This window comes from Panthera onca, chromosome C2 (genome assembly GCF_046562875.1).
Source record: "Panthera onca isolate mPanOnc1 chromosome C2, mPanOnc1 haplotype 2, whole genome shotgun sequence".
Taxonomy (NCBI): Eukaryota; Metazoa; Chordata; class Mammalia; order Carnivora; family Felidae; genus Panthera; species Panthera onca.
This window is the reverse complement of record NC_138347.1, coordinates 77,867,951-77,891,252: the sequence shown is the minus strand read 5'-3', so window position 1 is coordinate 77,891,252 and position 23,302 is coordinate 77,867,951. Positions and strand designations below refer to the sequence as shown.

General features: G+C 40.8%; 1 protein-coding gene across 1 annotated transcript; it reads right to left on the bottom strand.

The window, feature by feature from the left end:
* Window positions 1-336: 336 nt before the first annotated feature.
* Window positions 337-16,588, bottom strand: CLDN1 (claudin 1). Its single transcript, XM_060639525.3, has 4 exons — window positions 16,122-16,588; window positions 7,132-7,296; window positions 4,553-4,637; window positions 337-2,844 (listed from the first exon to the last, which is right to left on the bottom strand). The coding sequence occupies exons 1-4, from the start codon at window positions 16,342-16,344 to the stop codon at window positions 2,682-2,684; spliced, it is 636 nt and encodes a 211-aa protein (XP_060495508.1). The 5' UTR covers window positions 16,345-16,588; the 3' UTR covers window positions 337-2,681.
* Window positions 16,589-23,302: the final 6,714 nt, after the last annotated feature.

Below are 23,302 nucleotides of genomic sequence, written 5' to 3'. Positions count from 1 at the left end.
AGGCAGAAACTCAGTTTGAGAGAAATAGGCCATTACAGTGGGTAGAGTTACTCAACTACTTGATAGATGGCCCAGAGGCACAATAGCACTTTCCCAGGAACGTACAGTGAGTCAGATCCTATCCTCAACCATAATTTCTTCCAACCATGACGATCTTGAAATTAGAAAAACAAGCTATTTTTTATTAAAAAAACACAGTTTATTGAAAAAGAGTAATGCTTTATACAAATTCCCATTACAAAACTCCAAAATATCTATTTGTCTGTTTCCAGGCACAGAAGAGGAGTACAAAAATAGCAGAATTGGATAAATTCTGGTGTACCAATTCTGTTGGCCATTTTAGACTATCAATTTCTCTGTAGAGTTTAGCAACCAGTAGCCACATACATTTACACTCAGACATCATTAGGACGTATGTAAGTAGAAAGTCTCTTTGATTTATACCTTCTAAGAACATAGAGTTTTAGATTTGGAAGACACACTAAAATTTTCTGGTTCATATCCTCATATGATGCAGCCCTTTGGATAACTTCCCCATGTGGTTTCACCATGAATTACCATTTCCAAACTACCTATTCAAGTAGTGCTAGCTGCCAGCTAATAGCAACACCTTGTATATGCTGGCCAGTTACTATAATTCAAAACATCTTCCATATTTTGCCTTTGCTAATGCTTACACTCCTGTTTTACCCATTACATCTGCAAACTTGTGCTAAGTCAGGTCTGCATTACTGAAAGAAGAGCTTAGCCACAAAAAGCATCAGGCCATACTAACTGAAGAAACTAAGACTTCCTCAGAATCTTTTCCATTTAGTAAGCTGAATTCCACTTTAGTGTCCCATCATGTGAGAGATTAAGGCAAGAAAGCCATTTCTTAAAATTTCTCTCTTTTCAGTGATTTGAAAAGCAACCCAAAACCTATGCACTCAAATCCTTAATTCTTTTTTCATAGAGTATTTTTCTTTTTACCTTATCAAACCATATTTACATGTATCCCATATTACTGGATCCCCACAACAGCCCTGTGAGGTAGGCAGGTCAGGAGTCACAATCCCCTTTTTACAGATGAGGCAATAAATCTAGGGCAGCAAAGTGCCTTGCCCAAACTCACGTAGTAATTGATAGCACCAAGATTCAGATCAGGTCTCCAGACACCAAAGCCAACACCCTTCCATTACATCATCTTGCTCAAGTGAAGTAGTAATTTCTCAGACAGGAACACGAAGAGCAATTGTTAAAATGGAACAGGGAACCAATAGCATGGCATACACAGCTGATAGAAAGGAAATGGACCAATAGAGAAAGGAAGGTGCTGGGCGATGTAAAGGCATTGTAGAGGTTGGGTTCAGTGACTTCTTAACAGCCAATTGAGCAAATAAAAACACTACTTAGGCATAGTTCATGTTCAAAGCATGAGAATAATATCAACTAATTGATACTCACACTGCCTCTACCAGCTGGTTAAGTATCATTATCTCAATTTGACAGATGGGAAAAAAGGAGAAAGATTAAGTGACTCGCTTACAGCTAGAGAGGGAATATTCGTCATCAGCTTATCACTACAGGAAGTTTAGCACTTCATTCAGACATGTGAGACATTTTTTTCTAGAAAGAAGTAAACTATATGATAATTACATATGAGAAAACAATATGGTTGAGGGGGTGCGGGGAGAAAAAGATAGTTTGGGGGGGATATACAACTGTGAATAAGTAGCTTAAAAACTCAATCAATAAAATTGTGTTACAACACCTGGGAAAGTAGCACACAGCAACTCAATCAGACAAATATTTTCAAAGCAAACAAGAGTGTTGTAAGGCAGAGTACAGAAATCGTGTGGGAAGGTCAACAGGAATATATCATCTGGTCATACAGAAAGATATTCTCCTAACGTTCTGATTTGTAAGAGATTCTTACTGACTCTAGGCATTAAATTGTAGGCATATAAAATGTGTTATCAGATTCAATATTAAGCTCAGCCTAATGAAAAAAACCAATAAAGATATGAAAAATGACTGATGACAAAGCACATAGTGTAAGACTATAATAAAAATAATATAAAAGAAGCACATGAAAAGGGCACATGTGAAGAAGTGAAAAAAGTCATACTTGATAAAATAGATTAGGGCTTCTGTCAAAGACACTAATAACTCATGAAAGAGAGAAAATGATATTTGACCTATTATATATGTGTCCATACAGAAGAATAGAAATATACCAAATAAACTGCTTTTTTCAATCAATATAGAATTAAATATATTTTTCTTTTTTTAGATATACTTTAAGTATAATGGTACCAATATAATGATAAGAGCTTTTGTTATCGAACTTTTTATAGAAAAACATGTATATATACATATCTATATATATTTATGGAGCGCCCCCTCCCCACATTTGAGGTGATTACTCAGTGGGAAGCAGTAATAAAAATGGAAAAGGCTTCCCTCCTGTATTGAAGGAAAGGAGATAAAATAAGACTGAGCCATTTTTAGCAACGGGTATTTTTTTTTTTAAATATCGGGTTTTTTGTTTTCATTTTTTTTTTTTTTTTTTTGGTTTTGTTTGGTTTGGTTTGGTAATACCACAGTTCAGACTACAATAGTCAAAAGTCTAAGGTCAATGACAGTATTACAATGTCCATTTTCTACTTCTTTCGATAGTGCTGTCTCCTTTTGCTTCTGTGTCACACGTAGTCTTTCCCACTGGAAGGTGCAGGTTTTGGATAAGGCCGTGGCGTTGGGTAAGATGTTGTTTTCCGGGGACAGGAACAGCAAAGTAGGGCACCTCCCAGAAGGCAGAGAGAAGCAGCAGCCCAGCCAGTGAAGAGAGCCTGACCAAATTCATACCTAAAAAGAAAAGACAATGCATTTGTTTAATCAATGAACCATTGAAAATTTTTATAATTAAGGATGGAAATCAGTATCATATCCATTTAATATTTTTCCAATTAAAAACAAATCCCCCATGATCCCTTGGGGGAGGTACTCTAAGGTTTATGAATACATACATATAAGAATGTTTACATTACAGTTGTAGACACTTTGCAATAGTAGCTCAGGCAATATGGCATGCAACACCAGGTTAATCACACAAATATTTCCAAAGACTTTACCACATGTAGGAGACCTGTAAAGCATGTTTATGACTTGGACCATGATTCTCAGGCTAAAACTGAACAATTATGCTCTTGCCAAGTAGCAACCGTATCCTGTAAAGAAACTGCTAGAGAGCGATGGAGACTATTAAAATTTCAATAGTTGATCCTAGATACCTACATACGCTGAAGTCAGAAATGTATGGTTTTCTTAAAAAAAAAAAAAAAAAAAAAAAAAAGACTTCTGAGCAATCCACAGACCATTCAGGTTAGCTGATTCAGGTGGATGTATGAAGCCAGACTCCTGAGGAGAGGATCTGTGAATGATGGTGGACCACAGAGTAGAGGAGGGATGGATCTAGAGTGATGAGGCCTGGATTCTCCACTGTTGCAGTTTTGGCTAGTAAGTACCTTCACATCCCAGCCTTAAGTTTCTGCTTCTCTTAAAGCAGGATAATCTCGTCTGCCTCAGTGGATGGTTTTCAGGATCATGGAACACCATGTAAATAACAAGTATACAGTGCCAAGCAATTTATGAAGTGCTTTCACATGCATTACTGATACAATTTTAGCCTATTGAGACTGCAATTTCCGTCCCTATATTGTAAGTCTTAGGGGATGGGCTCCAACAGGATCATGATCACCGCAGTATGTGTTCTCCTAGATGTGGGTGATTACAAGAAGAGAAGCACACTTTATCTCTCCAATCACTGTGATTCTTCATCCATTCATCCTAGCTCTAAACAAACAATAATTATACCTTAACATCCTGACTTTGAATGCAGTTATTAGGCCTTAATGATGTGAACACAGCGAGACAAAGAGCCTTGTCGCTGATCAAAGAGTGTTGTTACATGAGAGCTAAGACTCAGCTCTGTTATTTCTACAACTTGCAATTTTAAGAAAAATGACCTTAGCAAAGCCAATTTTATAGCTGTTATGGAACAGAAAATTTCAAAGTAGTATCTCAACTTATTTTTTCCATAAATAAGTTATATTTTTTTTTTCTTAAATAAAATTAAACTGTTGGGATTGAAGTACTATTCATTAACCTCTACAGTATTACTATTTTTTCAACCAATCATAAACAGTGTGTTAACTTACAAATAATCAATCAATCAAGTGCGGTAAGTATTGGGATATACTTCAAAAAGCAAATGTTAAATATGTTAACATCTTTATTGATATTAAAAGAATAAACAAGAAATAAAGGTCCAGTATATACTTGAAAAGTATAAAGCTTGGAAATGTTCTACTTTTAAGCGAATTTTGTCATCAATATAGGCTGTTAAAACTCATTTTAACATCAGTTAGAGGCCTTTTAGATTATTTTCAAGTTTGACTAAAATTTCATAAACCTCCCAGCAAATCTGGGAAGTTACAGCACTAGTTGGACTTTGCAGAACATAAAAAGGGTATTTTCTCAGAGAACAAACTATTTTATGCATGAATAGCATTACCTGGCATTGACCGGGGTCATGGGATCATAAAATTCTTGAACAATTCTATTGCCATACCATGCTGTGGCAACTAAAACAGCCAGACCTACAGAAATTCAAAACAAAAGACTGTTAATCATTGTGGAACAATGAACATAAAATATACACCCATTACATTTATAAGCATTTTACAAGAATTGAACCTCATCAATAGTGCTGACATTTTTAATTTAGTCAATTTTAATTTAGACAAGTTTAACTGAGGGAGCCTGGAGATTCAGACATGATTTATTCCAAGTATTCTGTTAAGAGAGGCAAAAATATTAAGTTGAAGTTGGGCATGGTTTACCCTCTTCATATCATCTTATTCACTTACAGTCCAAGGTCACAGGTACAAATAACACTTCCTTGGGAAATAACTCAACAGCTTGGTGTCAGCTAAGATCTCCTTCAAAGATATTGTTACACATTAGTGTACTAAACTTTTTGATAAAACCAATGTCCGTTTTAGTATAGATAGTCACTTGCAAAAGAGATGAAAACCCTTCTCCATTTTTCTTGACCCAAATTCGAAATTTACATTTCTACAGGACCAAAAGGAAAGTAAACAACTAGATAGAAGGGAAGAGCAGGACCTGTCTCAGTATGGACCAAATCCTACTGCCCCACTGGCCAGACATGCCAGATATTGCCTTGAGAACTGGTGAGGTGCCATATGCTAGATCGATTTACGTAGCATGCCCTCAATTTCTCACACACTTCCTATTTCAGTAATACCAGGGAAACTACTTACTCAACATAATTACTCCTATCATTTATAAGAAGTATAAAATATCTCAGTATTTCTTATCCAAAGAGATTAAGTAGCTTCTTTTTACAGTAATTCTATAAAACTATCACTATAAACAGATTAAATATGTCCATGTTACTCCCTCCTTCCCTTTCCCCTCCCTACTCCCCGCCAAAATTGGCCCAATCTAATTGTCTCTAATACTTGACAGAAAACACTATTGCTTTTGGCTACCAAGACAAAGGCTACCGATGACAAGGCTCCGGAACCTGCTACCCTCACTACCGTAAAACAGAAGCAGGGGTGTTGCACTTACAGAAGTTATAAGAAGGTAAGCGAAGAAGGGGCACTATGCAGTTTATTCATAGCCTTTGGGACCAAACTGTTGGGAATAAAATGCCATCCGTCCTTTTTCTGACAGGAGCTAATTTGAATAAATTCAAAGACTGATACCTTTAGCCAAATCTTTAGTAGAGCCACAGACACTCTTCCTTCACTATTGGTAAAATCCACATATGATGCTGGGCTAAAGGCCCTACAAAGTCTTTTGTCAAAGAGAAAATGAGAAAAGAAAGTCTAATTCTAGCTCTTCCTAATGATAGATTATATCACTAGCGTCATTTTAAAAAACTATAATAGACTACTACATATACTATATAAGGTATATACACTGTTTATAATTTATATAGTAGTCTATTATTTTATATACACACATATATACATATGTGTATATATGTGTATACATACATATAAACAATCTTATTTAATATAATTCTTATTATAGGCTTAAAAGTTTTTTTTAATGTTTATTTTTGAGAGAGAGAGAGAGAGAGAGAGACAGAGTATGAGCTGGGGAGGAGCAGAGAGAGGGAGACACAGAGTCCAAAGCAGGCTCCAGGCTCTGAGCTGTCAGCACAGAGCCTGACGTGAGGCTTGAACTCACAAACTGTGAGATCATGACCTGAGCTGAAGTTGGACAATTAATGGACTGAGCCACCCAGGCACCCCTCATTATAGAATTTTATAATGGAACTGTCCACGTCTTCTTCTGGTACTCATTTTCTCAAAGGTCACACATGTAACACATCAATCAACACTTGAATGAAGCAACAAATACATGTATGTTGTCTATGGAAAACAAAACTTCATTACTTTATCAAGGCTCTCTCTTTCTTATCTCATCTAACCTAATTTCCTGCCATTCCAACGTTCCACCTCTACTCCATTTGGCCTTTCTCTTCACTTCTCTATAGTACATCCTATTTATTCTGGAATCACATCTGTCTGCCTGGAATGTTGTCCTCATTTTTCTCCAAAAAACCTCAATCCCATCCATTGCTCACAGACCTTTACAATTCACGCAATCTTCACGTACTCTCTCTGTCATTACTCCCCATCTCTGCTACATAGTGTCTGTGGAGACACTACAGAAAATTTCTGAATCATATAGAATTGTTCCTTAGTGTTTGCCAAATAGAAAATACCTCTCTTCACCTGGAAGACAGGTTGTAGCAAAACAGCCGGCACCTGGGACCTCAATGAACAGACCTGCCCGCCCCCCCCCACCTCCGCCGCCATAGAGCACAGATCTCAAATTTTCATTTGGATCCTATTTGAGAGAGTGAAAGTCGACTCAAGGTTTCTGTGTCTTCAAGATTTTAAAGGAACCGAAATACATCCTTCAAGATCTGAAAGGAGCTTAAATAAATCAGTTTAAGTGCAACCAATCCAATAAACTCTCAGGAAACCAAAACCGAGGTCTTCAACTGTGCCAGAGACATGGGGGGCGGGGGGACGGGGCCACTCTTACCTGCAATGAGAAATGTCACACCCCCAATGACAGCCATCCGCATCTTCTGCACCTCATCGTCCTCCATGCACTTCATACACTTCATGCCAACAGTGGCCACAAAGATGGCTATAAGTCCCAGAAGGATGCCAATCACCATCAAAGCGCGGGTTGCTTGCAAAGTGCCTGGAAGGAAACATTTTACAACATGGAAAAAGGACGCCTAGGCCAACAAGAGGAGAATGAATGAAGGCCAAGTATATTCCAATGTTGTAGGGAAGAGATAACAATGAACTAGGAGTCAGGACAGCCCAGTTCCAGCAATGTTTCTGCAGGTAACCAACAAAGTTTCCTCTCCAGAAAAAGAAACACCTGGCTGGATGATGAGTAAGAAGTCCTCCAGCTCTCACATTTTATGTTTTCAATATGAACTTCAAATTCTCTAGAAAAATAATTAATGACCTGGTTGAATAGGTTTAGCAGAACTAATACATCTCTAATCCTCACTAGCAGAGTATTTTAATTCTGAAATAACAATCCTATGTATTATCCTTAATGTTAAACCATTTATAATTAACATGGCTTACAATATACTTTGGTAATAGTCAATGGCTTTATACTCCAGTCATCAAGCTTCAGAAAAAAACAGGTGAATTTAGAAGACGAGTAACGAATTTCTCAAAGATTATCATGGCTGGATAAGTAACATTTGTATCTCCAGTGATTGGGCTGGGGGTGGGGGATATCAATGGCATTTTCTTAGAACAAAACCAAATAAACTTTGAGATGTTAGTTTGGAACATAGTAGTTTTATATTTTCAGAGGTATCACCAGTGTCCAAAATGATTAAACTGTCAGGTTGTAAAATAGCCGACAATAATTTAATGTAGCATTTCTCAAGATTCCACTAATTTTCTCATATCCTGTTATTGTCCTTGGCGTACTAAATCATGATCATATAGATACAGTCGGCTTTGGGAGGTTATACCAGTATGTTACCTAAAGAGTAAAAACCATGATACCATCACTGTGGAATGAAGGCACAGGTTGAAAATAAAAGTTTCTCCCCTTCAACTTTTTCACTCACTTATGGGGAAATGACTTTGATTAATTGTAGATTTTTTTCCTCCTTCAGATAAAGATCTTTATCTTATTGACAGTGTTAACATGTGACAATTATTTTTGCAGATATAAATATTATTTACATTGTAACATACTGTGCCATCTTGGGTAAGCTGCTTATTATTCTTTGGGACCATGCTTCTATTATGGAAAGTGTGAATGACCATATCTCTAGCCAAGAAGTTGGAACACCTTACTTCTTGATGGTCTGCAAAAGTGGCTGACATGATGGAAAGGTTTTGTATCTCATTATCAGACCGATACTTAAGCTCAGTCTTATTATGTTCAAAACTTACATTCCCAGTCGCAGTTAACTCTAAAGATTTCTAAAACATCATTCAATTTTAATGTTTTAATATTTACATCCAATCTCTGATAAAATCACAAGAATCAAAGGTATTTTATTTTACTGTATCTGACAGATATTTTGGAAGCCAAGATAAATTTTTATTTGATTAAAAAATTTTAATGTTTATTTATTTATTTGAGAGAGACAGAGAGAGACAGAGAGAGAGTAGGAGCAGGGGAGGGGCAGAGAGAGGGAGACACAGAATCTGAAGCAGGTCCCAGGTTCCAAGCTGTCAGTACAGAGCCTGAGGCGGGGCTCGAACTTGTGAACCACGAGATTATAATCTGAGCTGAAGTCAGATGCTCAACCGACTGAGCCACACAGGCGCCCCATGATTTAATTACATGCAAAATGGAAACACCTTCCCCGCTTACCTATCCACGTCCTTATAAGCATGTGTGGGCACATGTGTACCCTACCCACACACTTCGCTTAAGATTCCAGGGTAGTATAAGAACTGCTGAATGAAAACACATGTTCCCTATGCATTTCCCAGGAACTGAAGCTGCTTACAAGATTAATGTAAACCTTCTTCCTTGGAATCACAAACAATCCTGAGGTAAGAGGAGGAAAGTACCAAGGAATCCACTGTTACAGTGTGTCCTTCCTTCTCATTTCCCAACAGTTTTTGCAAGGACAATCATTATGCAATAGGGAAATGAAAAGCAAAATAACTAAGTTCTTATACGTAACACAAATTTCAGATTTGGTTCCAAATGCCACTGAGAGCAAAAGAATACCGGAAGAGGAAATACTGAAACTCACAAAGATAATCCATATGCCAGGAGGATAGATGACTCCTGTTTGCCTGGCACTGTCTTTTTTTTTTTTTCCAAGTTTATTTATTTATTTTGAGAGAGAGAGAGAGAGAGAGAGAGAGAGAGAGATAGAGAGAGAGAGAGAGAGAGAATCCCAAGCAGGCTCCATGCTGCCAGCGCAGAGCCTGATGTGGGGCCTCGAACCCACGAACTGTGAGATCACGACCTGAGCCAAAATCAAGAGTTGGACACTTAGCCTACTGAGCCTACTCAGGCACCCTACTGTCTTGGTGTTAAAACTACAAGTCCTAGCTCCTGAGAAGGACCTGAATCCTGGGCAAATGGGGACAGGGGGTCATTCTACTGGAGGATGACAGAATGTGACAAATAAAATGAGGTGGGTTTAGCATGGTGGTCAGAAGGCATAGATCATGCAGGGCTTTGCAATCTGGAGTACGGGGTTCGGTGTTTATTCTAAGTGTAATCAGAAGTCATTGTAGGGGCTAAAAGAAGGGGTGGCAGGATTTTTACCTTCAATATAGAGAGCACAGTTAGCAAATATTCTTACCATGGCGACCCTTAAATTACATGCAGCCTTCCACATCTCTCAGCCTCTTCTGCCTTTTTCTCTCATAAACAGTTTTCCAACCTTTATTAACCACTTTTATTGTTAAACTATGATGTCTCTCCAAGTTTTCCACTTTGTTTGTCTTGTAGGGCCCCCAACCTGACTCAGAGACTGTAATAATCATCCTGATCTGCACTTCATGTAAAAACACCAGGCCACCAGCCCAGCAGGTCTGAGCACTTGAATCACAAGGTATTCTTCACGGGAAGTCTACTGTGCCTCAGTCTCATGAGTCACACTTGTATAAAACCACCCAGACAGGGAGCACACATAGATAAACTACCCCACGTCTCCATCTGTACTCACCTGGAATGATCGAATATTCACAGTTTTCATCTCTAAGTTTTCCCCCTTCAAGTCCTCCGGGAAAGCACAGTTGGTTCATGCCATACCCATTTTATTCTTTCCCCTTATTTCACAAAGCTTCTAAGGGGGAGGAAACATTTTCTTCTGTTCATTACAAACCTCCTCTGTTTTATTTCTTCACAGAATAATGAATTATTTGTACAATGCACAAAAAATAATGGCAAAAATAGAAAAAAATTGCTTGGGAATCATATAAGCTGAATGGAACAGAGATCATGTTTCATTTTTAAAGATCTGATAAAGCAATAGTGTTATTTTGCAAAGCAGTATTTTTCTCCTTCTCTCTTTTCATTTATGTCTCGGCATCCACTGACTTGCACAATTTCTATGTTACAATACTGGATGCACATCAAACACAAAATCTCATCTTGCTTCGTTGGAGACATTTGGATGAATTCTTAACTATATTGATACGTGTGGGGTGGGGGGGGGGTTGTTAAAAAAAAGGCTGAGAATCATAACAACATGAAAACTCACTAGTTAGGCGTATATAACAATGGATTACAAAGTCAAAGTGAGCAAGTGTTGTGTTACAAGTTATGAGAATTTTACGTGGAGATAGAATCTAAATTGCACAATTTTAAGCTGGAACCAGATGAATCCTTCAAATTAAGGTCTTATGGAAGCCTTTTAAGTCAGAGGTCTAAAATATGTAATTGTGAGCTCCTTGAGGTCTTGGGGCAGATATTTGTTCCATCCAAAACACTACAAACAGTACCTGGCAAGCTACATGGGTTATTCAACCTGTGTTCAACGAATTCAAATTAGAGCATGTTTTTATTTTTTCAAATTTGCACTAATACAATAGAGAAAATGCTCTGGTGTTTAGCTTAGTCTTTGATATACTCATGAGCAACGCCTCCCTAGTGAGCCTGGGTAGAGTAAAAATTTCCTATATAAAGCTAGACTTAGTTTCAATCATTAAAAGCCAGAAACTTATACAAGGAGGGAACAAATCATATTTTGTGCTTAACTTCTTTATTTTTTTAGCTTTCAAAATTTTAGAATTCTGCATTGAATGAGCTTCTGAGCTCATTCTTTCTTTCTTTTTTTTTTTTTTCCTAGTAGAATAATGATGAGAAGGATAAAGAAGTTGAGAAATCTTTGAGAGCCACAAAACAGCATTTTAGACCAGATAGATACAGTATAGCCTTGAACTATTAACTCTGAGCTGGCCTAATTGGATCAACTCTGGAAGCAATCTGTTCCTTTCCTGGCCCTTTAAGTTTAGAGACACCTCTACAATATTCTTATCACTGACTAAAGTTGTCTGTGGGGAAAATGGTTAGCAAACATTCAGAAAGTTACACTATTGTTTCTCATCATTATTCAGCAGTAAATAGAGGAGGCAGTCTTTTAATTACACTTACCTAGACCGATAATCTTGAGATTAAAGACCCCCTAAGGGGTTCTCACCACTTTCGACCCGAAAGTATAATTTGAAAAAGTACTTACAAAGACCTCTACTTACAAGACAAGAAATGAGTGAGAAGTTACTGATCGACTACAGTTGGGTTAATCAACATGAGTGTAGAAAGACAAGTATAGACAAGTATGTCCATTTTGTTTTCTAAAGGTTTCTTTTTTTTTTTTTTTTTTTTTTTTTTTTAAGTCTTACTATACAAGCAGCAAAGTCTCCTGTAGATACCTGGCATTGTATAATTGTGTATGCTATTTACTGGCCATATTGCTATATCACTACCTTACGCAGTATGTATAAAACAAAATCGATTTTCATTAATTCCACACCCTCACGTGGTCCCCCTTTGCATGAGTAGTTGCTTAATAAGTGTTAGGCAAGTAAATGAACCGACCATTGGGTGACTGAAACAAAAACGCTCTCTTCCCTGCAATTAAATGAGCTCATCACAGACTCACAGAACTATATACTCCCATGGCTTTTTCACTTTTACTCAAGTTCAAAGTTTCTCAAGAGTTCTCATTGTTATGATTTCCATTTTATTGACGCCTAAGCTGGTGGCCACTGCGTATGACCTCAGAACACTGCCACAGTCACTGAAGTGGTCTGGGAGGAGTCAGGACTTAGCACTTCTCAGGATGTCCTGAGTAGTCTCGCTATCTTTTTTGTTTGTTTCTTAGAGAAATTGCCTCATGATTGAATGTAAGCTTCCATATTACCACTTACCCATCGCTCCCATCAGGGAAACCTAAACTATGCACTTGCTTCTTTGCCTTCAATCATGGCAGTCAGTAACAAAGAATGTTGGCACAGGCAGGAATCAACACTGGCACCTTCTAAATCATTTCAGCTGTATCCCTGGGAGCAAGAATAGGGCCTGGCTTACATTTGTTGAGTTGATGAATGAATCATGGATTCATCTTCCCATCCCCCTCGCTCTGCCCTATTTTATAAGTGGGAAAACTACAGCCCAGAGAGATGGAGTGGCTTACCATAATATACATAGCTACTTAGCACAAAACTAGGGTAAGCATTGAGAACTTCTGATTTCAAGCTTAGATTTTTAATTTTTTTTTTTTACTTTCATCATTCCAAGAGTCAAAACTAATTCATGAAACAGAGTCGAACACCAGTGGCCCCTTGAACACCCCTTGGTTGCAGCATGAATTATGTAGACTGGGGAAATGTGAGTACCTTCCTCTCTGCCTATGCTTTAAAGACTTAAAATCCAAGTCAGTGATTTCGTCTCTTTGATTGAGCCTGACATCATGGGGAGAGTGCTGGGAAACCTCACTGACAACCCATACTCATTAAGCACACCTACACACATGTGGGTTCATGCAAAGCAAGTGGAACAGGCTAGAGGAGCTTATAAACAAATTACAGAATCCCAAAGTTACATGAGACTTAGGAGAGTCTAGCCTAACCTTCCATTTGTCTGGTGCTTGGATTTTCCCTACAACATTCCTACAAAATGCTTACTTCTTTACTTGCACACCTCCCACACTGCAGCCTACTTGGACAGCCCAATCCTTTGGACCATTCTCGCCACTAAAATCAAGCAAGAAGAAACAATGAACTAACTACATAAAATAGACACAAGCTTGCCAAAAGCTTGAGAACTGGATCAACACAAGGCAAGATGTACAGTTTAATCAGGAGAAGTCTACTGCAGCTGTATCTGGCACTCCTCATTGTATATGCCAATTCTCAGCTGCAGGAGTCATCTTGTCAATAAGCATCTCATACCTGGGATGGAACTGAAATGGTTTCGGCCATAGTAAAACCACAATACACAGTGTAACATTCCCCCCCCCCTCCCCGCCCCAGGAAGTTTCTCAGTTACATTTTAATAAACTACTTTGCAAGAACCACATAAAAAAAAAAAAAAAAAGCCCCGTTGTATCCCATTTCCTATACTGGTTTCAATACCCTATATTCCTTTAGATATTTTATGAATGCCACATGCTTTTTATAGCTGACACTAGCTAGAGCAGGGGATCAAGGGCTTTTAACATGTCTGTTGTTACAAACCTTGATAAATTTCTCTATCTCCACCCTAAGATGCCAAGTGGGCTCTACTGGCAAAGAGAACAAGGTACAATTTCAGGAAACTTCTAGTTAAGCTATAAGCTAAAAGCACTTCCTGGAATGCAACCCTTTACAAGGGACACTACTTACGTATAAGATAATCATTCTCTTCTAGATGTTACAAAACTGTATCCAATCCAGCCAATGAATCACCACTACCCCAGGTCTCTACATTAGGTGAGGGTGAGGACCACAGCTCAGGCAGAGAAACAGAGACAGGTTCACTAGGCTTCATTCAGAGGCATCTGGTCAGTCATTGGCAGCTTGGGAAAGTACCTGTGAGTCAAGGCTCCCTCTTCTGGGAATCAGTTTTGAGAGAAAGGCCTCACCTCCACTTTGGATAAACCCTGGTTTTGACCAAAACAAAAAGAGGAATCTGATCTGGACTTAAATCATCAGGAAGCAATCTCTAAAATGTGCAGGGGAGTGTATTTAGTTCCTCCACAATAGCTTCAAAAAACCGCAACTGCTATATTAGCAGGGAATAAATGGAAGTAAAACATTTTGACACTTTATCAGGTACAGCAATGACCTACCTGTTGAAGTATTTACAACATGGATCAATTTGGTCATGGATTCTATTTGGTGGCTTAAGGAAGTAAAAGGAAACCTAGTTAAATGTGTTGAGAATGAACTGTTTTGATCAGAAGAATCAGAGAGCTCTCTGGAATTGCCCTTAAAACCTTCTCCATCTGCCAAGTCCTTAGCATGACATGCAAAATGCCTGACATCATTTCCTTACACGCATTCGTCTTTTCATGGGGAGATTCAATGATTACATAAGGGAGCGTACTTAATATACTTCTTATATTTGGTATAAAGGGATCCTAACAATATGGGAACTTTGAAAAGTTGAAACGAGAACACTCAAAACCACCATGCACATTGACGGACCAGGTGCTCAAGCTGTTTGAACAGATTCAGAACAGATTTAATAACTCTAAACTGTATGGTTTCTGACAAAACCACACACAGCAGGTGGGCAGGTCAACAGAAGTAAGTTTGCATGATGACAGCGAGGTTTACCCTCAGAACACAAAGGGGCTGACGGGCAGGCTCATTTGTCCAGGTAAAGACAGAGGAAACTTTTCTTCAAGTTAGTCCAAGGGCATACGAGGCACACAGGTGCAGGACAACTAGTGGAGTACCTCAAGGAAGGTACTCCAGCCATGAATTGTTATGACCTAGGTAAGTGGCAATTTAATGCATTTCTGAAAAGGCACTCAAAAGCTTTTACCTAGAAAAATAGAAGTAAAAAGCCCATTCTATCATCCTTCTCCCCATCATCCTTAGAAATACATCTCTCGAAATAGTTCTCTCTGCATAACCCTCTCCCACTTGACAGAAGAACGGACGTGCGTTACACAGACATTCCTTTGAGGAAGACGGAAGCTCAGAGAAGACCTACTGTGTCTCTCACTACCTTCCTCCCCGGCTGAGTTCTGCCTTCCTCAACTGCATCTCCTCTGCCACATTTTCTCTATGCCCTCACTCTTCCCTCCCTGTTATGATGGGAGCTTATTTAGAACTTTTCCTTCTTGTCACCCTTTTCCACCTGCCACCAGCTACACTTTCCAAAATAACATGACAATCTGCCTCCTCTGCAGAGTCCAGCTTGAATGCGAACCCCGAGTCAAGGAAGAGAATGCGATGGAGCCTCCCCACACTTAGTGGATCTCAAAACTCAAAAGGATCAGAGTCTTCAAGCTCAAGTGTGGGTAGTACACACTAGGTTGGGACAGTCCATATAGGAATGTGACTTTTACTATGAAAACTCATAGTAAAGATAGATTTTAAAACCCTCACAATTCATCTAAAACTTTGGGATTGTCTAGTAATTGTAGAATCTGGAAAAACTACCAGCCTCTGAACTTTTTAAAGCACAGGGTTTTCTTGCCCAAACCCAACCATTCTTCAATTTACACTGAATCTTACAATGTCCAGGAAAGGCCTTCGATCTGAAGTTGGAGGTTGGCCTTCACCCACTCAATCTCCACTTCACTCTCAAGGGAATTTAAGATAAAAACACACCTACAGGAGAAAAGTGTCACCCAGGGAGTTCGAGGGAAAATCAGAGCTGAGCCCAGGGCGTCTCTTTTCCCAAACCACAGTTCTTTTGCTTCCTCACCACAAAGCACATGAACAGAAGACCTGATCAACTTAAGTTTCATCATGTAATTACATCACGGAATCAACTGGTAGCCTCTACCCAAAAAAGGAGCCCCTGGGGGCCTGGGGTCTCAGGTTCACGGCCGTGGGGGTGGGGAAGGCACTCACTGTTCAGATTCAGCAAGGAGTCGAAGACTTTGCACTGTATCTGCCCGGTGCTCTGTGACACGCAGGACATCCACAGCCCCTCGTAGATGGCCTGGGCAGTCACGATGTTGTCGCCGGCGTAGGAGTAAATCTTCCATTGGGGCAGTGCCGTGCTGACGATGGAGCCGATCCAGCCCAGGAAGGCCAGGATGAAGCCTAACAGCTGCAGCCCCGCGTTGGCCATGGCTCGCTCCGGTGCCCGCGCCGGCTCGCCGGTGGCAGGTGCAGAAGGCGGAGCTGGCAGGTGCGCACCTGGGACTCCCTGGGGTGATGGAGCCGCGCAGAGAAAGTGATTGCGGGGAGCCTTGCTCCTGGTGCTGCCCCTGGCGAAACTGTGGGTCAGGGTCAGCGCTGGGTCCGGTCCGGGTCGGCGCTGGAGTTGGGACGCGAAAAGCTGCGCGGCTCCCGGCTCGGGACTGAGACGCCAACCTGCTGGGCGCCGCGATTTAAAGCGGCTCCGCCCCCGGCCCGCCGGCCGCCGCGCAGCGCCCCCTGGCGGTTTCAGGGCGGCTCACTAGGAAAGCTTCGGGGAGCGCAGGAGCCCTCCTCGCTGGCCCCTGCGCCCTGGGCAGGAACGGTGTGGGGACTTACTGGGCAGGCTCAGGGTCCGGTGTGCTCCTGACTCCTTCTCTCTCATTTCTCGCCTCCCGTTTTTCCTCTTGTGAGACTTCTCAGGCTTTCCATTCATTCGATCTACATTTACCCCAAAATGACTCTATATGTGGAAATGCTAAAAATGCATAAAAGATGAAAAGCAGAGGCCTCAAGAGACCCCCGTTTTCATTTTCAACTTTATTTTACTATCTCATTAAAAGGCATTTTCTGTTTATTCCCACAACAGTTCCCCTCCCTCACACACACTTGTCTCTCTTTTGTCCGTCTTCCTCCGCCTTCTTTCCTCCCTCCGTCCCCTTTTTCCCTTCGTGGTCTCCCCTAGAATCACGTATTTCTGCGTGAGTTGTAGGACATCTTTATAGTTTATAGGTTGGGAAACTGGGACCCAGAGAGGAAACAAGATTTTCCTACGATCACACAGCAAGTTAGTAGCACTTCCGGTACTTTCCACTACAGAGTGGTCTGATAGCGACCTGAATATATACCCTTTAATCTATTATCACCGTTATGAAAGTGCTGCCTACCCTCCCCCACCCCTACACACACACACACACACACACACACACACACACACACACACCAGTCTCTTTCCCACAGCAGTTTGTCTTAAAGCAGTGATTATTTCTTAGAGGGACCTGGCCAATGGGCACCCCCATCATGGCCCAAAGAGTGTTTCATCAATGAGTTATCAGACAACTGTTCATCAAAGATGAGAGCATATAAAAGCCTTCCCCCAGGGGCACCTGGGTGGCCTGGTTGGTTAAGCGCCTTGGTTTGACTGGGGTGGTGGCCTCAGGGTTCCGTGGGTTCAAGCCCTGTGTGGCTCTCTGCTTCGGACCCTCTGTCCCTTCTCTCTCTGCCTCTCTCCTGCATATGCATGCTCTCTCTCTCTCTCTCTCAAAAATAAATAAACATGAAAAATAAAGTCTTTCCCCAGAGGAAAAAGAACTGGGCTAGCATTCAGGAAGTCAAGGTCCTGGTTCCATTTTAGAACCCCCCTCAGGTTTCATTCTAGCTGAGACTTCAGTTTCCCTCCACAGGTCTCTAAAGCTTCCTTCTTTGTAGTTACTCAGAAGTGACCTTGTGGTTTGGAATAATTTAAATGTTTTCCCAACTGATTTCTGTATGTGGTTTGAGTGTGGTAGGAGGAGAAGCTTCTATGATTTTAGTAAAACCAGAAGCACATCGGAGGCAGAAGTAAACATAGAAAACAAGGATAAAGCAAGAGGAGAAAACAAGATAGACTTCCGTATTTACTATGGGAGCTGCCAGTTTGTCACAAGGAATGAAGAGTAAAAAAGAAAAGATAGGCTCAGAGTGTGAATGAGAGGGATGAAAATGACTCTAACACTTGGGAGGTGCTGATATGGGGCTGTGCATGTGTGGGGGCAGGTGGTACCTGAGAATCTCTGTACCTTCTGCTCAATTTTTCTGTGAACATAAAACTACCCTTAAAAAAGTCTATACAGGGTCGCCTGGGTGGGTCAGTCAGTTAATCAACCGACTTGGGCTCAGGTCATGATCTCATGGTTCTCGTGGGTTTGAGTCCTGCATCAGGCTCTGTGCTAACAGCTCAGAGCCTGGAGCCTGCTTCAGATTCTGTTGTCTCCCTCTCTCTCTGCCCTTCCCCCTCACTCTCTGTCTCTCTCTCAAAAATAAACATCAAAAAAATATTTTAAATCTATATGAAAGTGAAACAACAACAACAACAACAAACCAAAACCCCATCACCCTCACTTCTACCTGGCTATCTCCAGACACCTTTTGAAGGTTTAAGTCTAAAGGACAGGTCTGCCCAGAAATTTGGGGACTAGCCATGAAGAGGGTACCACATGAGCTGGATAAAGGATTTCATTTGGAATAAGCCTGATTAACAAGTGAGTGTGAAAGTCTTCCAGACCCCAGGAAGGCTCTCAGTCAGCTCTGAAGGGCGGGACCACATCCATGTTGAGTCCCCAGAGTCTGGGCCTGCAGGTAGTAATTCTTTCTAGGTCCAGGTGGATGTTCTGCGGGCACGTGTGGGTGTAGCTGCAGAAGTATCAATCACACGTGATTTGTCTATCCTCCAGGAGTATTCAGCTCAAAGGAGGTTCTCAGAATTTGCTGTAAGTCTAGACCACTACCATGTGAATCATGATCTTTTTTGTTGTCGTTCCAGTCGATTCAGAATTAAAACTGTTCTTGGAAATGTTTTTTTCTTTGTTGCTCAGATTGGATTAATAAAGACAAGATATGTATTCAATGAATACACTCATGCTTGGGTCCTTTTAACCTGCAGGAGGGCCTGTTTCTATCAACCTACAGTTCGCAGGCAACCCGAGGTTTGAATTCTGTGGTCAGTATGGCCCCGTGTTTTTGTTTTCATTTTGTTTCGGGGCTGTGTGAGGCTGATTACTTCACTGACCGCAGCCTTATTTGTGAGGTTGTGGTAAATGCTGTTTACTGCAGTGTGTCCCATGCCCATCTCTGGTATCCCTAATCCTGTCTAGTTTTCTGTCCTTCCCTCAGTGCACAGAGGTGAGATCATGGCTCAGCATAAATCCACCCACTTAAGAGGAAAAACAACTCACAAACATGGACCTCTAATATATGAAGCATAAGCAAAAGAGGCATCACGGTGACCAAGAAGTTTCTAGAAAGGTTGGCGATGACATGGCAAATGTCTTGGCCTGTTGAACAGGAAGATCTCCTCTGTACCCTTAGACAAATTACTTCTTTTCTCCTCTCAATTTCCCTACCAATAATAATTAGGAATTGACTTCCAAAAGGTCACCCAAGTATAAAGCTCAATGAGCCTAAGTAATAAAAGCTGACCTTTGTGGGTAACACGCTATCATTACTAGACTTTTATATGCTCTGTCCTCTATTACCCAAGATCGCATTTGGTAAATGGAAGCTCTGGGATCCCAAACTACACACCACGGTCTGGAGCACAAGCCTTTAAGCATGCTTCTACAGTAGTTCCCTGTGTAAATGAAATCCGTTGAGGACCATTGGCTTTCAGGGCTTAGCCATCCTTACCCTGTATTTCTCCCCCAGTGAGGTGTTCCATACTGTGGCTACCCTCTGACTCCTTCGTGTCCTTTCTCCATCTCTTCTTCTGTCCACTAAGACCCACACCTGGGGGATCAGATCCTGTGGAAGCGATGTTGCTGCTGGAGACAGAGGTCTGGACGAAAAGACCAAATAGCCTGCTGGTTTACTCCATCCATGTCCGTCTGTACTGATGCTTAGGCTCAGCTATAATCCTGAGGACTGGAAACAAGTTCAAGAGATACACCAAGAGTGGAGAGTAAAAGTGAGACGAAGGGTCATAGAGTGCAGGCGAAGAAACACAGTCTCAAAGGGCGGCATGAGAGGCTCTCAGAAACTAGTGATAAGAGTAAGAAAGCCTTCAGAACGGACATTTTCCCCTTAGTGGCACTGCATGGTAACACTGACTTTTTGCGCTTCTCGGGTTGTGAAAGCAGAATGGATGGATACATTTCTAAGCAAACAATCTGCTGTGTAATTATTCGGGGCTTGAGAGAGGAACCAGAGTACAAATGTGAAAATTTAGCATGAATTTTAGTGTTAGAACATGAAGGTTCTAAAAACCATTGGTTCATGCCTGTCATAACTGCTGAAAACAGTCCTTTGAATCTTCTTTCAGTTTTTAGAGGGTAGCGAGGTGTAAGTGTTTAAAAACAAAAACTTTTGGAGCACCTGGGTGGCTCAGTTGGTTAACAGTCCCACTTCAGCTCAGGTCATGATCTCACCGTTCATGGGTTCGAGCCCCGCGTCGGGCTCTGTGCTGACAGTTCTGAGCCTAGAGCCTGCTTAGGATTCTGTGTCTCCCTCTCTCTCTCTGCCCCTGCCCCACTCTCGCTCTATCTATCTGTCTCTCTCTCTCTCAAAAATAAGTAAAATGTTAAAAACATGTTTTTTTAAAGCACAAATTTTTGAACCCTGGTTCTATTGCTTACTAATTGAGGAATCTTGGAACATTTGTATAACACACTTGGGCCTTAGATTTTTTTCTCTTTCAACGAGTAAAACGTTACTTTATCATATTATGATCACTAAGCAAGTTTATATGTGTGCATGACTTGGAACAGTAGTTAGTACAGAGCAAGCACTTGAAATAATAGTTGTTATTTCACACGGAACAGACATATCTAATTTGCTGATGCTGCCAATTACAAACGATCCTCACATTTGTTCAGAAACTCTCTTTTCCTTGCCTGGATTCTATTAGAATCCCATTTAATGTCACAGTTAAATCATGGTGACAGGATACGCAGGGTTTCTAGCAGCCAGATGCAATTTTGTATTTAGAAATGGACAAGGCAGCAATGAGAGGGATGGGGGCTTTGAATGAGATGTTCACGCCCCTTCTCCTGGCCCTGGACAGGTTCCCCTTCTGGTAGTTTCTGTGGCAGGGACCAAAGGCTGAGGGGCTCTTTCTGAGAAGGGGTGGGCCAAGAGCAGAGGGAGGACGGAGGCCTGGTACCAAGTAAGTGTCTTGCAGCTCAGTGTGGCTTATCAGATGTTTGGCAGCGACGGGCGTGGGGGGAGTGGGGGTGAATCCTTGGTTTAAGATTGTTATTAGCTCTCTGCTGCATCATGTGGAGATGAGCTCCTCCTTACGCCTTCCCCTTGCTCACAGCCTGGCAGTTCTGTCTCTTCAGAAAAGGGAAAAAAAGATGGTGGAATTTCAGCCATAAAATCTACACTTTGAATTATAAAAAATTTACTTTGAAGCAAGTTAGTGAAGGACTATTTCCTTATTTTATCCCTTTGCTTGAATTTTTTGGGGGAAAGGTTTACTTTTACCCATTAGAGACACTAGAAACCCTCCACCAATTTCATCTTCAAGAATCAAGGTCAAATTACTAATGATATTTTACTTTTAATCTGCATAATGTAATTCTAACTATGTTAATTAGGGTTCTCCATAGAAAGAGAATCAATAGAAGGTATGTATATATCTATATCTATATCTATATCTATATCTATATCTATATCTATATCTATATCTGTCTCATCTATGTCTCTATCTGTCTCTCTCTTTATCTCCCTTGATATACATCCCTGCATTAGACAAGATATTAGACATGTTACAGAGAGACAGAGACAGAGAGGTACAGAAAGAGACAAAGAGGTAAAGAGATTAATTTTAAGGAATTGGCACATACTATTATGTGAAGTGCAAAGTCTGAAATTGGTAGAGCAGGCCAGCAGGCTGGAGACACAGGTAAGAGTTGATATGGTAGTCTTGCGTCAGACATCTTGCAGTCTTGAGAAAAATTCCTTTCTCCCCAGAAACATTAGTCTTTTTTTTTTTTTCTTTTTAAAGTTGATTTCATTATTTGTTTTGAGAGAGAGATAATATGAGAGAGCGAGACAGAGAGAGAACATGCACAGGAGGGGCAGAGAGAGGGGGAGAAAGGGAGTTTCCCAAGCAGGCTCCACGCTATCAGCACAGAGCTTGATGTGGGGTTCAACTTCATGAACCATGAGATCATGACCTGAGCCAAGACCAAGTGTTGGATACTTAACCAGACTGAGCCACCCAGGTGCCCTATTAGTCTTTGTTCTTAAGGCCTTCAACTGATTGGATGAGGCCCACCCACACTAGGGAAGGTAATTTGCTTTACTCAAAGTCTAGTGATTTAAATGTTAATTATATAGTAAAATATCTTTACAGCAGCATCTAGACAGGTGCTTGACTAAACAACTGGCCACTACAGCCTAGTCATATGGAGACGTAAAATTAATCATCACAGTCAGTAATGCTGACTGATTATTTAGATTCTAAGGGCTTTATTTCTATGACCTCACTTAATGATCACAAAAGCCAATGAGCTGGGTAAAGCTACAGATGAGGAAACTGAGGGCTAGATAAGTAAAGTAGTTTACCCAAGTAACACAGCTGGACTAGGACAGAACTGACATCCAAATTCAATAGGTCTGGCTCCTGAGGCAAATACTTTATGCAGTGCACTCTACCCACCTGAAGCAAATGTTTCTCTTCCACCACCTTTGCGACTTCCCACACCACCCAGCAAGTGCAATGACAGCCACAAGTTGAGCTCTCTGCAAGTCCCCAAATCAGAGTCATATCAGAGGGAATAGCAGGTATTTAGTAAGAGTCAGTAATGAAGTGAATGAATGAACAGATGGATGAAGTCTCCAATCTTTATACTGAGGTATCTGAGGCACTACAACCCGACAGGAAGTAAAAACAGTTTGGGCTCTTCAGGAGATGATGGTTCTTACGGTGGTGATGGTGGTGGGGGGAGATCAAACAAAAAGAAATGGCAATGTGATAAAGATGATAATTTGTAATACCTTGGCCTTTAGGATAAGACAGAACTGAAGGTAAGTCACTGCTTTCTCCCTGCCGTAGACATGATGCTAAACAAGGTCGTTAATCTCTCTGTGTCTCTTTTCCCCCATCTGTAACATAAAATAAATATACATAACTCTGATTGTTATAAAAAGTAAACAAAATCAGTTGGGGCAATGCCTACGAAGGGCTGAGC